At 43.0% G+C, this 15,009-nt stretch overlaps 1 protein-coding gene across 1 annotated transcript in view; it reads right to left on the reverse strand.

Moving 5' to 3' along the window:
- The window catches only part of LOC306919737 (neural-cadherin), a gene marked incomplete at both ends in the record, with an annotated part of 380,035 nt that overhangs the window by 251,438 nt on the left and 113,588 nt on the right, over positions 1-15,009 (reverse strand). Inside the window, one exon of the mRNA XM_079496290.1 lies at positions 4,632-4,881. Coding sequence (XP_079352416.1) covers positions 4,632-4,881 — 250 coding nt within the window. The remainder of the gene's footprint in view (positions 1-4,631; positions 4,882-15,009) is intronic.

Below are 15,009 nucleotides of genomic sequence, written 5' to 3' on the forward strand. Positions count from 1 at the left end.
TCCATGCCATTCACACGCACGCAAGTACAGCATACACCCACGCGTAATCATTGGTGTCCTGTGTGAAAAAGCCTGAGTGTGCGCACTGCTTCAAGATTCTCTCAACTATGCTCTCTCTCTCTTACACACGCACGCACGCACGCAATACTATAGCAAGTGCCACCTCTTTGTTTCCTCTCAGCACAGGGGCCCTTGGTTTCACAAAGCCACGCTCAAAGGGTAACAGCCAAGCAGTCAGCCTCCTATAGGGTGGTTTCCGTGGTAACAGGTACTGTAGGTGATGATGGCAGCGGTGATAGGGTCCTGATGGGAGAGGGTCAGCTCCCTAGATGGATGGCGGCCATTTTGTCGGTCACCTATAGAGAAGATGGAGCACCGCCATTACGCTCTTGTGTAATGACTGATGATGATGTGTGATCTGAAGTACTATGTAGGACCCTGATAAGATTTTCCAGTCCAATGATGTAAGAGAGAATTCTAGACAGGAAAACATACTGTAGCTCATGACAATGCCAAAAGAACACCAATCGTGCAGTGGTTTCTTAAATTTGTCCTCATTTCTGCATTCCTTTGTGTTGTCCATACACACGCGCACACGCACACATGCACAGTCGCACACACGTGCACACACACAAACACACACACACACACACACACACACACACACACACACACACACACACACACACACACACACACACACGCACACACACGTTACAAATAGGTCAAATTCTCTGCCTGAGAAATTATAGTTAATTTGATTGCGTGATTCACAGACATTTTCATTGATACAATTGAACATAATTTTGTATATCTGTCACAGGGATTAAAATGCAATATAGCTTGCAAGCTTATTTAAAATGTGTGCTTGTGTGCGCGCGTACGTGGGTGCGTGCGTGCGTGCGTGCGTGTGTGTGTGCTCGCATTAAATAACAGTGAAGTTGAAATATATTGAAATATATTGTATCTGCCTGCCTTAATCTTGCTGCTGTCGCTATATATGATACCTGCAATTCCCTCTGGGGATGAATCTTATCGTATGTGTTCTTACTGGAGTATATTATATACTAAACTGAAAGTTGCAGTGGGCGGAGTCTGTCTGTGGGTCTGTCTGGCTGTGGCGGGTACACATAAGGACTAGCGATGGGGATCTAGAATCGATTCTGAAGTGATTGAGAATTCATAATCAATAAGGTTCTGGCTTATGAATTATCTTAGCAGGACCTGACGTGGCATCATGACCAGAGTCATGTCACTGGAATCACAAACATTGTGTCCATTATGCGTTAAAGTGAGTGTGAGTGTGAGTGTGAGTGTGAGTGTGAGTGTGCGTGTGTGCGTGCGTGTGTGCGTGCGTGCGTGCGTGCGTGCGTGTGAAAGACGAAAATAATTGAACTGAGAGCTGCTGGCTAGTCCCACTGCAACTATGCTCTCTCTCTCTCTCTCCCCGTCTGTCTCTTCCCCATCTACTGACAATCACTTTGTGATACAAGCATCAAATTTGGCATTGGCAATTCCTTGGGCCTACTATTTCAGAAAAGCCTTGTCCACTGGCATAAGCAGTCTACAGTTTGTTGTTGTTGTGTGTTGGGGCTGAAGCAGAGATACAATTTTAAAGAAAATGAAAGAAGAAAATCTGTTGAAACTCAATGAACTTCTACTTACAAACACTGTAGTCAGCTGCTCATTGTCAAACTGTCTCTGCTTGCACGCATTCAGTAAACACAGACACACTCTCTCTCTCTCTCTCTCTCTCTCTCTCTCTGCAAAGGGAAATAAATAAACTTTATCTTAAAAGCCTTATTTTACTGAACCATTCATAACAGAGGAGACATGACAGTGCTACGAGCTCATGCCTGTATACTGTGTGTGTTACATGTGTTTGTGTGCGTGTGCACGCACGAGCACGCACGTGTGATTTATTGTAGTCTATCTAGTATTGTTTTCCGTAGCAGCCTCAGTCGAGCTCCACTGGGTTGAGGCACGAGAAACACTGACTGATGTTGACAGTGAAATCAATAAAACCCAAGATGCACGCACGCACGCACACACACACACACACACACACACACACACACACACACACACACACACACACACACACACACACACACAGCAAACCCTCTGAATATCAGACACACAATGTAAGAACATAATTTCTTACAGCATGTCCGTACCTGTATAATGTGCTTCATTGAGAGGTCCCTAATCTCTCAACACACGCACGCACGCACGCACGCACGCACGCACGCACGCACGCACGCACGCACGCACGCACGCACACACACACACACACACACACACACACACACACACACAGGGAGCTGCATGGCTGTTGACCCTGCCTCACCAATCTGCTTTGCTCTCTGCCAGAAAATAAACCAATTAAAAAATACAGGGGCCGGCCCACATTGGCACTGGAGGAGAAACGGTAAAAACATGCAAACTCGCCTTTTCTCTTACTTTCTCTCTCTCTCTCTCACACGCACGCGCACACACACACACACACACACACACACACACACACACACACACACACACACACACACACACACACACACACACACACACACACACACACACACACACACACACACACACACACACACACACACACACACACACACACACACACTAATGCAAGGTCAGGAAAAAACTGTGTTTTGAATATGGTTTTAAGACCCAGGGGGGTCAGGTGTTAAGATGACGGAGGCATGACTGTGAAGGTGAGCGTCTGTGCATGCCTGTGTGTGTGTGTGTGTGTGTGTGTGTGTGTGTGTGTGTGTGTGTGTGTGTGTGCGTGCGTGCGTGCGTGCGTGCGTGCGTGCGTGCGTGCGTGCGTGCGTGCGTGCGTGCGTGCGTGCGTCCGTGCATGCGAAAGACGAAGAGAATTGAACTGAGAGCTGCTGCTAGTCACACTGCAACTATGCTCTCTCTCTCTCTCTCTCTCTCTCTCTCTCTCTCTCTCTCTCCTCCCCATCTAGTGACAATCGTTCACTTTGTGATACAAGCATCAAATGTGGCATCAGCAATTCTTTGGGCCTACTATTTCAGAAAAGCCCTGTCCACTGGCGTTCTAAGCAAGCAGTGTACAGTATGTGGTTGCTTAGGAGGCCCAGGGAGCCTGTCATAGTTACAGAAATTGTTCTGACTAATTGAGAAACCTGTGAACATTCCCACGTCAGGGACTTTCTTTCTTCCAGTCATGATGGCAGATCAGCGCCAGTAATTTCCAATTAAGATGTCTGCTCTTACACCTTCCTGGCACTAGACACGGAGGGAACTGAGGAGATGACTCATAGGGAAGTACATTAGGTGAATTGATGGTGTGGTCAAGAAGAGGAGCAGCCATGTTTCTTCTGATGCACTCTTCTATGGTTTCTGCAGGAGCAGGAAGATAGGCCAAACTCACAGGCAATCAAAAAGTGTGATCCTATGTTCTACCTCGATGTCTAGCCCAAACCACACCAATGGGTCGCCATGCAACTCCTTGCAACCAAACGGTTGCGAGTAGACGCATGTAGACACCGTTCGTGTCGGCAGTGGCTCAGGGGTAGAGTGGCTGGATGGTAACCGCAAGGTTGCCAGTTCGAACCCGGGCTCCCCCAGAGTTAGTGTCAAAGTGTCCTTGAGCAAGACACTGAACCCCTAATTACTCTTGATGTGCTGGTTGGTGCCTTGCATGGTTTCTTGCCACCATCGGTGTATGAATGTGTGTGTGAATGGGTGAATGTAATGCACTATCTATGTAATTGCTATATAAATGCACCATTTACCATTCGTCGACGTGCAACAGGACATATCACACCACTGGGATGAACGGTAAAACATTTTTGTTGTGTCTCGAACCATTGGTGTGGCTTGGGCTTTAGTGTGACTTTATAGCCCAAACCACACCAATGGGTTGACATGCAACTCCTTGCAATCAAAGGGTTGCGAGTGGACTCATGTACGCATGTAGTTGCAAGCAACCGTTGTTGAACCAATTGAATCACTTGGGTGGACTTAGCCTGGCCCAGGGAGTGTTCTTATTGGTCTAGAGGGGTGGGTAGTGGTATAATTTTGGTTTACCGATCTGAGCTCCCGCCCCTGCCCCCCTCCGCCACTCCCCTCCCTGGTAGAGAACAGCGGAGAAATCTGACGTCACCATATTTCGAGCGACGCCCCTCTGCACTGTAGTTCACTGCCACTCCTAGACCAGGAAATGTGACTTGTTCCCCCAGGAAGGTTCCCAGTTGGATCCCGGGCTCACCCTGTGTTAGTGTCCTTGCGCAAGACGCTGAACCCCTATTTTGCTCCCGATGGTGCCTTGCATTGTTTCCTCCGCCATCGGTGTGTGAATATGTGTGCGAACTGCGAATGGGTAAATGTAACGCACAATATGTAAAGTGCCAAGGGGCTTCATAAATGCACCATTTACCACTTACCATGGTATCAGTAAATTATCCTGTAGTATTTACAGCGTTTATCCGATCGATGTATGCTCAGTCAAGTGCATAGCTACAGTATCTGCTACCTCAAATCTTTTGACCTTGTTTTCATTCTGCACTAAATCAATATTGAGAAATCTCAAACTAGTGAAGGATGACCGCTAAGAAAAAAGATATCATGGAAGCAAATATTCTACTCACACATGCTGGGAGAACTCTGGCGCCTCGTCATTGACGTTGGCCATGCGTATCCGCACTGTGGCAGTGCCTGTGCGAGGGACCTCCCCTTTGTCCACAGCCATGACCACAAATTCATAGAGGTGGTTGGGCCTTTCATAGTCCAGAGCGCACGCGGGGAAAATTGTCCCGTGTGGCGAGATGGTGAAGTCTGGACTCAGCGTGTGATAGGTCAACTCAGCGTTCTCCCCGGAGTCACAGTCACTGGCCGACACTGGGAGAGAAAAAGAAGGGGGAATAATATGGCAGAAGAGGACTTGGATTAATGTCAAGCACTGTGAGTCCCTGGAGGAACAGCAGTCTGGAGAGAATTACAGAGAGGGAGAAGGAAGAAAGCAGAGACAGAGAGGGGAAAGGAGACAGACAGACATACAGACAGACAGACAGACAGACAGACAGACAGACAGACAGACAGACAGACAGACAGACAGACAGACAGACAGACAGACAGACAGACAGACAGACAGACAGACAGACAGACAGACAGACAGACAGACGATCTTCAAACTTGTTGGCCGATTCACAGAGAAGATTGCAGCACTATATTCTTTCATAAGAAAAACATGTTTTTGCTTTTCAATTCAATGAGCAAACCTATCTAAAATAATGATCTATATTATTGGCAAGGCATATTGTGATTGTCATTAAGCAACATTTCTATTTCTGCATCACACATTGGGAATCCATGGGCCAATGACTTGCTAGGGCTCAAATTGATTGCCTTGCTAAAACAGAAAAGGACCACCAGGGACTTGAATAAGCATATTTTCCGCTAACAAGAACATTTCACCATGAAGCTCTCAATTCTCAGATTCACCTTACATTGCATTTGGTTGGCGGGCATGCACACAGATGCACGCACGCACGCACGCACACAGATGCACGCACGCACGCACGCACGCACGCACACACACACACACACACACACACACACACACACACACACACAGACACACACACACACACACACACACACACCTCTTGTCGTAAATTTGAGCACACTTTACACAGAACAGCTCCAGTAGTGGCTGCTGTATCATTATTGCTTAAGTAAATATGCACTCTGTCCATTAGCCTAGCTTCAACCCAATCACTCAATCCAAATGTACCTTCTTTAGACAGGCATATGCTGATTTAGCTGAGGTTCAGTTGACACAATAGGATTTACAATTTCAAAGTAATTCATGAAGTCAATATAGCATGGAATTTGGTATTGGTTTGAGGCCCTGGACATTTTGTCGAAAATGTATGTATTTAGCGCCATACTCTATCTCGTGAACCAAACATTATAACACAGAATAGGTGATATATGTACACCTACAGTATGTTTTGATGGCCAAGGATTACAGTGATACAACACCACAATTGTTGAGGTGAATAGTTAATGGTGAATTCAATGACACTGAGTGAAGGAAATCACAGTACTGTATATTTTTCTTTTAAGAATTGTCTTGGTATCTGGGGATGTTATGCCTATATTTATAGGACAGTAGTCCCCCGTTATGAACGATTCAAAATCGATTCATAATTTACAATGTCTCTAGTCTCTGTGCCTAACACAAGTGATTGAGTTCAACCTGTGCAATACATTATGGGTGTCTGCATACTTTGCATGTGTACTATCAGCTAGCCTAAGCCTACCAATTGTATTCATTTATACAGCAGTTTTTACTTGAATGTATTGTTAACTGGTAACTGAATGAGAAAAAGTGTCTGAATCAGTCAGAAGTTAAAACATTTTGTACATGTTGTCTTGGATTTACCTTTGTGAGTTCACATCATTCAATTGATAAAACATTTACAATAAGCTTTTTTAAGAAATGTACTCTGCTTTCATGCCACAAGACTGGAGTAAATCGTGATGACATCGTATGTATTGAATCGAGAATAATTTTGAATAGAGAATCATTTTGAATCGAATCGTGACCCCGAGAATCTGAATCGAATCGTGGGACACCCAAAGATTCACACTATGTTCCCAGGCAGATTATGTTCATAGGATGCTATGTTCAGGGTGCTATAACAAAAGGGTCCTATGTGGTTAATAATGCATAAAGATTGAACAACCCCCGAGTATGCGTAATTGCATTTAGCTCTCATTTAGCGCACAAGATACAATGCCTGTGATTGGTTCGCTGTGTGTGTTCCAATCAAACCAAGATTGAATCCTTCCAAAACCAGGCCCAACCAAGTCATTCAAATTAGTAAGCTGTAATATTACTTAAACATGTAGGAACATCTGTGTAGGCCAACTGTCCCAAGAAACTCTTAATTTCCAGCCATTCAGTAGTATTTGGGAGTTCTATTTTGGTTTGGTCGCTAGACATGGCCAAGGTATTTTTGGGGGTCCCCAGCCGAAACTCTTTTCTACCTCTGATATCTCTGAATGGATCAGTGTCTTGCCAGCAATGCAGTGCACGCACATAGAGTGCATGCAACAACACACTGTCTGAGTAGTACAATGAGTTAGTTAAGTGTGGCGTGAATCGAACTCCCATTCCAGGGTTAACGACTATACAGTGCATCTGGACTCAAAAGTGGTACGTGTAAAAGCCGCACAACCACACAACATCTGTGGGAAAAGAAAACAGAAAAACAGGGCTTTTCACAGCAAGTAATGTGCAGTATACCTACTTGAATAAATACAGCTGAATAAATATATATTTTTGCATCAGACAGCGTTATAAATGTTTCCAGGTCATCTGACTTATCTGTGATCTAATCTCTGTTCTGTTCTGATGGAAGGAATCGAGAACTGGAAGTTGAGTCACTGTTGAAAATGAATCTATCACATCTAATTCACTTGATGTGAACCTAATAAAAACTATGTTCTTCACATACCTACAAAGAGAGACAGATGTGTGGGAGACGGCCAGCCTGAAGGCATACAAAACAAATTAAGTATGCACACTGTCTATACTTGCAGTTAAAATTCGAGACGGGGGAAAACAAAGTAATACAGATTTCTTGAGGCAAAAGGGTAGGAAAGGGCAAATTAAGCATTTTACTGACACCACTGGGGAAATAATTCAGATTAGACCAAATGAGTGCATTCCAGAGTCCACAGCAGAGCCCTGTCTCTGTTTTGCTTATTATAAAAGCTTGACAACTTTCTGTTCACGTACTTGCTTGACCATCTGAATTTTGTAAGGATGCGCCAATCAAATATTAATTGCCTGAACGTCACTGGCTGTGGGTTAATTGGCAAAGCATACATTTCCATGTTGATTCACTGGCTGCTTGCATCATTGATATGTCAGTCAGTTACCCACATTGGCAATTATTGTAAACCAAAACATTTGTTTATAATTGCATACAAGATGGAACTCTCGTTGATTAAGTGATTAGCTCTAGGAGTTAGCGTCATACACTGTACCTTTTGCATTGAAAAAGCATGGTGACAATGGTGTGGCATTTCATTAACTTAATGGCAAGATGGCCGCCATGTGAAAATGGTCTATGGAGGACAAAACTCTACTAGTATAGGGCGTTAGTGTTTCCCAGCAGCAGGGGTGTAGACGTAACTTAATGCAGTGCCACGCCATTCCACCAGTGTTTGGAGCACGAGCACACGCATGCAGGTGCCCGTGAGACTGCCTTCCTAAGGTCACACTGCTACATGTATGATACCTAATAGTAATAGCCTGTTGTTGGTATACTGTAGCCTACTTGAGATTGCATTCCTAAGGTCACACTGCTACATGTATGATACCTAATGTAATAGCCTGTTGTTGGTATACTGTAGAGACTGCATTCCTAAGGTCACACTGCTACATGTATGATACCTAATGTAATAGCCTGTTGTTGGTATACTGTAGCCTACTTGAGGAAAACAATAGACAGCAGTTCACGGCACTTCATAACATGAACTCCGTCTCTCCAAACAGTGAGAGCCTGTTTGGTCCCAGCCAGCGCACATGCGGCACAAAACTAAGACTAGAATTAAAACCATTTTTGTTTTGTATGATTCTGTTAATATGCATTATCCTGTCTTTTTTTCTTAGCTTCTATAAATCAAAGCATCCCTTGAAAAAGTTACACAACTAAAACTATAGTAAATTTCTAACTAAAACGACCCAAAAAAAAAACCTGCTATACACCACTGTCCAGCAGGGTTGCATTCCTGTGCTCCTCACAAAGAACAGCAGTATTAATAGTAGGCTAAAGTTTGTAGTCATACAAATCTACAAGTTAAATGGTTTCCATCAACAATTTTCCATTGCTTTTCACCATAGGATTTTCAATGTATGTAGAATACAAGGTCTGCGGTTAACCTACGCCTTTCCTGTTGTTTCATGTTTGTACACTGGGCAAGGATGTTAAAGAGATTCAGTGCAGAGCTGTTTACATTATCCGGGCATGAAAAACATTTTGTGACGGGTCGAAAAACAGGAAATAAATTTACACATTGTGTTCCGGCACTTGTTTTTACATTCTACAAAGTATGTGCAATTATCAGATGTACAGTGTCAAAAAATGTATCAGGCAACTAAAAACTAAACAGCCATATGTGTCCTCTCAATCAACATCCTAACTGTATAACACACGTCACACACCAAGTCAATATTTAATTTGCTAAGTACTGATTTGTTCTGTTAAGACAACTGTTTAAATATCTATTCATCAGTAAGTGTTCCTGCTCACTGGAATCAGCATCCTTGGAGTTGGCAAACTGCCACACATTGGCAGGCATCATTATAATTTGGCCTAAGCTTCTCCACATCAATGCAAAGTAATGTGTCTGGCTACATCTGGAGTATTCTCTGGCATGCTGTGGTTTTGTGCTGAAGAGTTTGGATGCAACCATCGCCTCAGGCCTCAATGGAAAGGAGTATAATAGGTTTGCTCTCTACTCTGCCTGCTTTACCAGCTCTATTGTGAACCCTCGAGACGAAACCAATTAACGGATCACTAGTCCATGACAATCCTACCACAGGGTGATTGACCCTGCTGATTTCCTTTGACAGAGAGACATAGTTGACAGAGAAACAGTTTCACCTCACGGTCTCCACTGTGACCGGCACTATTATTTCTCTATAATTTAGTCCAGATGCCTTGCTCTATCTTGTCTCTGTCAAGTCCATGTCTGCCTGTCCTGTAAGTGTTGGGTGTCAGATTTGGGAGCTCGTTATGTTTTGTTGATAACGAGCACCTAATCGATCAGGCTTATCGAGCTGGGTTCTTATCAAGCATTTCCTATTATTTTGTGGAAAGACGGGAGACAACAATAACTGAACAGAACCACTATCTTTTACTAGGACCTTCAAATATAGTAGGCTACTTTCATAACAGACAGAAGGCAATTGACCTTTTTACATTTGGAATAATATTGAAGAAACTGTTAACTGGTTAATGTGTGTACCATCACTTTAAAAGCGTAACTTTGTTTACCCGGGCAGCGCTGGTTGGCAGGTATCAATAAACTTTTAGACCGACATGTTTGTGCCAGCATGGGTGTTTAGTGTTTAGATTTATTTCTTGATCGATCGCCTCTTGTCATGATTATTTAAACATGCTATGCTCGATAACAGGCTCGATAAGCCCAAAGCTTATTGATACCAGGTACTCAATAAGCTTATTGATACCAGGTACTCAATAAGCTTATTGATACCAGATACTCAGAGGGTATGCACGTGACATCATCATCATACCTGGAAGTTATGTGGGGACACCTACTGAGTGGCAAAAAAAACTACTTTCTGGCCTTGACAGACCATACATCCAAACAGAAACTCAATAAGCTTATTGATGCCAGGTACTCAATAAGCTTTTTTCGGATATCGGGTTTCGAGCTCCATCCCTAGTCAGACTGCATCCTCTTAGCTCAAATGCAACATCCACAGATGTCAACACAAATTGACAAACACACAGCACCTAAGTATTGTTGCACCTGTTGATGGCAAAGCTTAGCAACGCCTGTTGTGTCTCAAACGCCATATAGCTGGCTCCCTGCTTCTCTGTAGCTCCTTTCTCTCTCTCTGTTTAATGTTTAGTGTTTATCCGGATCCCCATTAGCTACTACTCTGGTAGCAGCTACTCTTCCTGGGGTCCACACAAAATGAAATAGGTCTCTTATAAAAATAAATGGTCTTACTGTCAATCAAAGAAGCTTAGTCAGCGATATGATAATCATAAGTTTAACTATACACGTTGTGAGATGAATGTAATTAGTTTTGTATCTTGGTAGACTGTTCCATGCTCTCATTGCTCTATTATAGAGTAACTGAGTGGTGTCTTTGTGTGGTGTGTTTTTAGATGGGGAGTAACTTGTGATGCATGTCTGGTGTTAGAGGAGTGTTCATTAGAGCTACTCTAGGAAGCAGGTGCGCACGTAACAAACACATTGATGTAGCAGCACCGGCACAAATGTGGTGCAAAGTCAGTCAGTTAACGGCAGAGTGTTTACTACTTTACTGGAGTATTTCCAGTTTTCATTACTTTTAGTTCTACTCGATGTCAGAGGCAAATGTTGTGCTTTTACCCCACTACAACTGATTTAGTAAACGTCATTTTGGTAAACTTTTTTGTTTGTTTTTGTTTTTTAAGATGTTTTTTTTTGCCTGTATTGATAGATTTTACAGTAGACTGACAGGAAATGGGGAGAGAGATGGGGGGAAGACACGCGGCAAAGGCCGTCGGGATCGGGAGTCAAACCCGCGGCACGCCGTCAGGCTGGCTCAGCATCCTAGGTGCCTGGACGTTTGAGCTAACCGTCTGGGCCAAACTTTAGTAAACTTGCTAGTTACTTTGTAGATTTTGATTATTACTACTCAGCTCTATACGGAACACTGCCCCGGTGAACATTCCAACCACCATTGGGTGACAATATTATCACACGAAAAGACGAAATTACCTACCTAGGTTCCATCCTGGAGGCAAATCGTTCACCAACGTAATCAAAAAAGTCAGCCAAAGAACAAGATTCCTGGACAGGATCTCCTCACTGTTCAACAAAAACACCTTGAAGACCCTAACAGAGAACAGCATCTTGCAATGGGTCTGGTCTACAAGATTCACTACACCACCAAGATACCCATGTACCTGTCTAAATAAGTCCACACCCACCAGACAACACCAGAGGGAGTTCAACAAACGTGCAAGATTTGGCTCAAACAAGGGACTAAATAAATTTTGCTCCTACTGTATGCCAGTATGCCACCAAAATGTGGAACGCCCTACCAGCCATTAAGACATTTATAGAAGTGTATATTTGTGCGTCTCTAAATGTTCTGATGAATTGAAAATGGTGGACCCTGTTGTAAACAAGTGTAATGCGTAATCATGGTGTCGTCCACAGTAACAGTTTTTGTATTGACTTTCGTTTGAAATGTACCCATTCTTCAGTGTGAATACAATTTTCAATCAATTAATCAATGTGTCACCCATTTGATTTTTTTTTTCAAATACATTTGAAAATCTGTGAAATGGGATATTCTGCATAATGAGTACTTTTGGTACTTTAAGTGCATTTTGATACCAATACTTTTGTACTTTACTCAAGTAAACCAGACTTTAATTTTTTTTATTTTTTTACTTTTACTTAAAGAGTACTTCTACTCACACAAAATGTGAGTACTAACTTAACGGGCAAGAATCAGGGAAGCTGGTGCACACACTACAAAACACACCCCAGAGACCTGCAGACAGACAGACTCTCGTGGTTTTCTCAGAAAAACATTGGACCGATCGAACTGCCTCTCTCAGTGCGAGGCCGTTCGGGGGGAGAAAGAGACACAGAGAGACACAGAGACACAGAGAGAGAGTGTTAACAGCAACCTCGGGAAAATACTCTGCATGATCATCGATCACAGAAACCAATGCCCTGAGCAAAACTCAGATTGGCTTCCTACCTAACTATCGTACAACAGACCATATTTTCACCCTCAACACCCTAATTGACAACCAAATAAACAAAAATAAATGCAAATTGTTTTTCTGCTTTGTGGACATTTGACTCTATTTGGCAACAGTTGTACAAACTGCTAGAAAGTGGCATTGGAGGAAAAACCTATGACATCATAAAATCAATGTACACCAACAACAAATTTGCTGTAATGGAAAACGCACAGACTTCTTCTCCCAAGGTCGGGGGGTTAGGCAGGGCTGTAGCCTGAGTCCAACCCTCTTTAACATCAATGGACTGGCAAAAACACTAGAACAGTCCACAGCACCGGGCATCCCCCTAATAGACATAGAAGTCAAATGCTTACTATTTGCAGATGATCTGGTGTTGCTATCTCCAAACAAAGAAGGACTGCAACAGCAACTTGATCTCCTGCACACTTTCTCCCAAACATGGGCCCTAAACATCAGCAGCACAGGTAACTTCAAACAAGCTGTAAACGACCTGAGGGACAAGGCAAGAAGAGCTTTCTAGACTCTGTTATAGAACCCATTTCCCTCTATAGTTGCGAAGTCTGGGACCCACTTGCCGATCAAGAACCGGACAAATGGGATAAATACCAAATTGAGACTGCATGCAGAATTCTGCAAATCCATTCTCTGCGTCCAACGGAAAACACCAAATAACACATGCAGAGCAGAATTAGGACGATACCCACTAATTATCAAAACCAAAAAGAGAGCATTGAAATTCTATAAACACCTAAAGGAAAGTGAACCGGACATGCTCCACAAAAAGGTCCTCACACAGTGAATCCCTGGAAAAATGGGACTAACACAAGCACAACCACCAGACAGAAAACAAACGGGACTACACCAAATCATAAGAAAACAAAAAGAAAGCTATCTCACACACTGGAAAAGATCTACTCAAAACCAGAGCAAAATGGAATGCTATTTAGCTCTAAACAGAGAATACACAGTAGCAGAATACTTAAGCACTGTAACTGACCCAAAACTAAGGAAAACATTTAACTCGATATAGACTCAGTAAACACAGTCTTGCGATTGAGAAAGGCCGCCATAGGCAGACCTGGCTCCCAAGAGAAGACAGACTATGCAGTATGCACCCACTGCACACAAAACGAGGTAGAGACTGAGCTACACTTCCTAACCGTCTGCCCACTGTACCAAGACATCAGAGACATATACTTCCCACGGATTACAATCACCCAAGGAGAGTTTGAAAACATGACTAATGACAAAAAACTCCCATATCTGTTAGGTGAAGTACAACAATGTGCAAACAGCAGCAAGATTTGTGAGCTGCTGTGAAAGGAGAAGGATGTCAAATGGAATACAAGCACCTTAAGGAATACAAACCATTGTGTGTACACTTACAGCAAATGGCCTCGGTACATAGAAAATACCCATATCTTCCGCATTGTTCAATAAAAAGCGTTTTAATCCGATCGGTGGCCATTTTATCAGAGTTATAATGCACCAACCGATAGGGGGCGCATATTTGAAAGCGCATAGCCAAAAACAGATTAAACATTGCTTTTTATTGAACAATACGGAAGATACCGGTACTTATTCTCGCCCTAGCAGAATTGTAACATCCATGGCCCTGGGGTGAGCACTTTATATTTGTAATCTGAACATTTGTGCAGGCGTAAGCCGCCGTAAGGACTGTAAATGGAGAATGTGCGTAAAACACTTCAGTCCAGGCCAACCATGAGCTCACAGCGCGTTGCGACCTACGGTTGCGACGCGTTGTGAGTTTGTAGATTTTTGGTTTATGCTGGGGACCTGGGGTTCAAGTGGTTTATAGTCAGAGTATCCTTATCTCTTTATACTTTATTGCATGCGTCAAGTTGCACACAAGCATATTAAACCACCACTGAAATCGGACATCAATCTCCCTCTCCCTCCATGTTACAAAACATTGTGTTTACAATGTGCAGTGTTTACTCGCCTGGTAGAGACACTCTATAGATATGATCACTTAAACTAAACGTAATATCAAAAACCAACAGCCATTAGGTCATCAATAATGTTTATAGAACACATTTGTAGTGAATTCTAACTACTTGGAATTCACTAAAACATGTTCTATAAACATCATTGATGAATTAATGGCTTTTTAAAATGTATATATTATGATAAGTTGCAGTGATCATATCTATAGAAAAGTGTCTCTTACCATGCGAATATATCAGTCCATTGTGTTGTGTTGGATCATGTCCATGCAGTCAAGGAAAACATTCCAATCGGCCTCTAGCTTGTTTCATTTTCTAAAGTAGCGATCCTTGTCGAGTGGCAACAAGGATCTGTGCCTGTGATCTGGCAAGCCATGACGCCTAATTTTAAATTAGTAGTATTTAAAGCATCTGCGTTTGAAAACCCAACACTCCACTGTTTATTCCGGTTGGGAGAACTCTGAACTTTCCCCCGGCTCCACCCCCCAGCTATATTGACGCCCCTGTTGACAAAAGTT

Source organism: Electrona antarctica (assembly GCF_951216825.1).
Source record: "Electrona antarctica genome assembly, chromosome: 3".
NCBI lineage: Eukaryota > Metazoa > Chordata > Actinopteri > Myctophiformes > Myctophidae > Electrona > Electrona antarctica.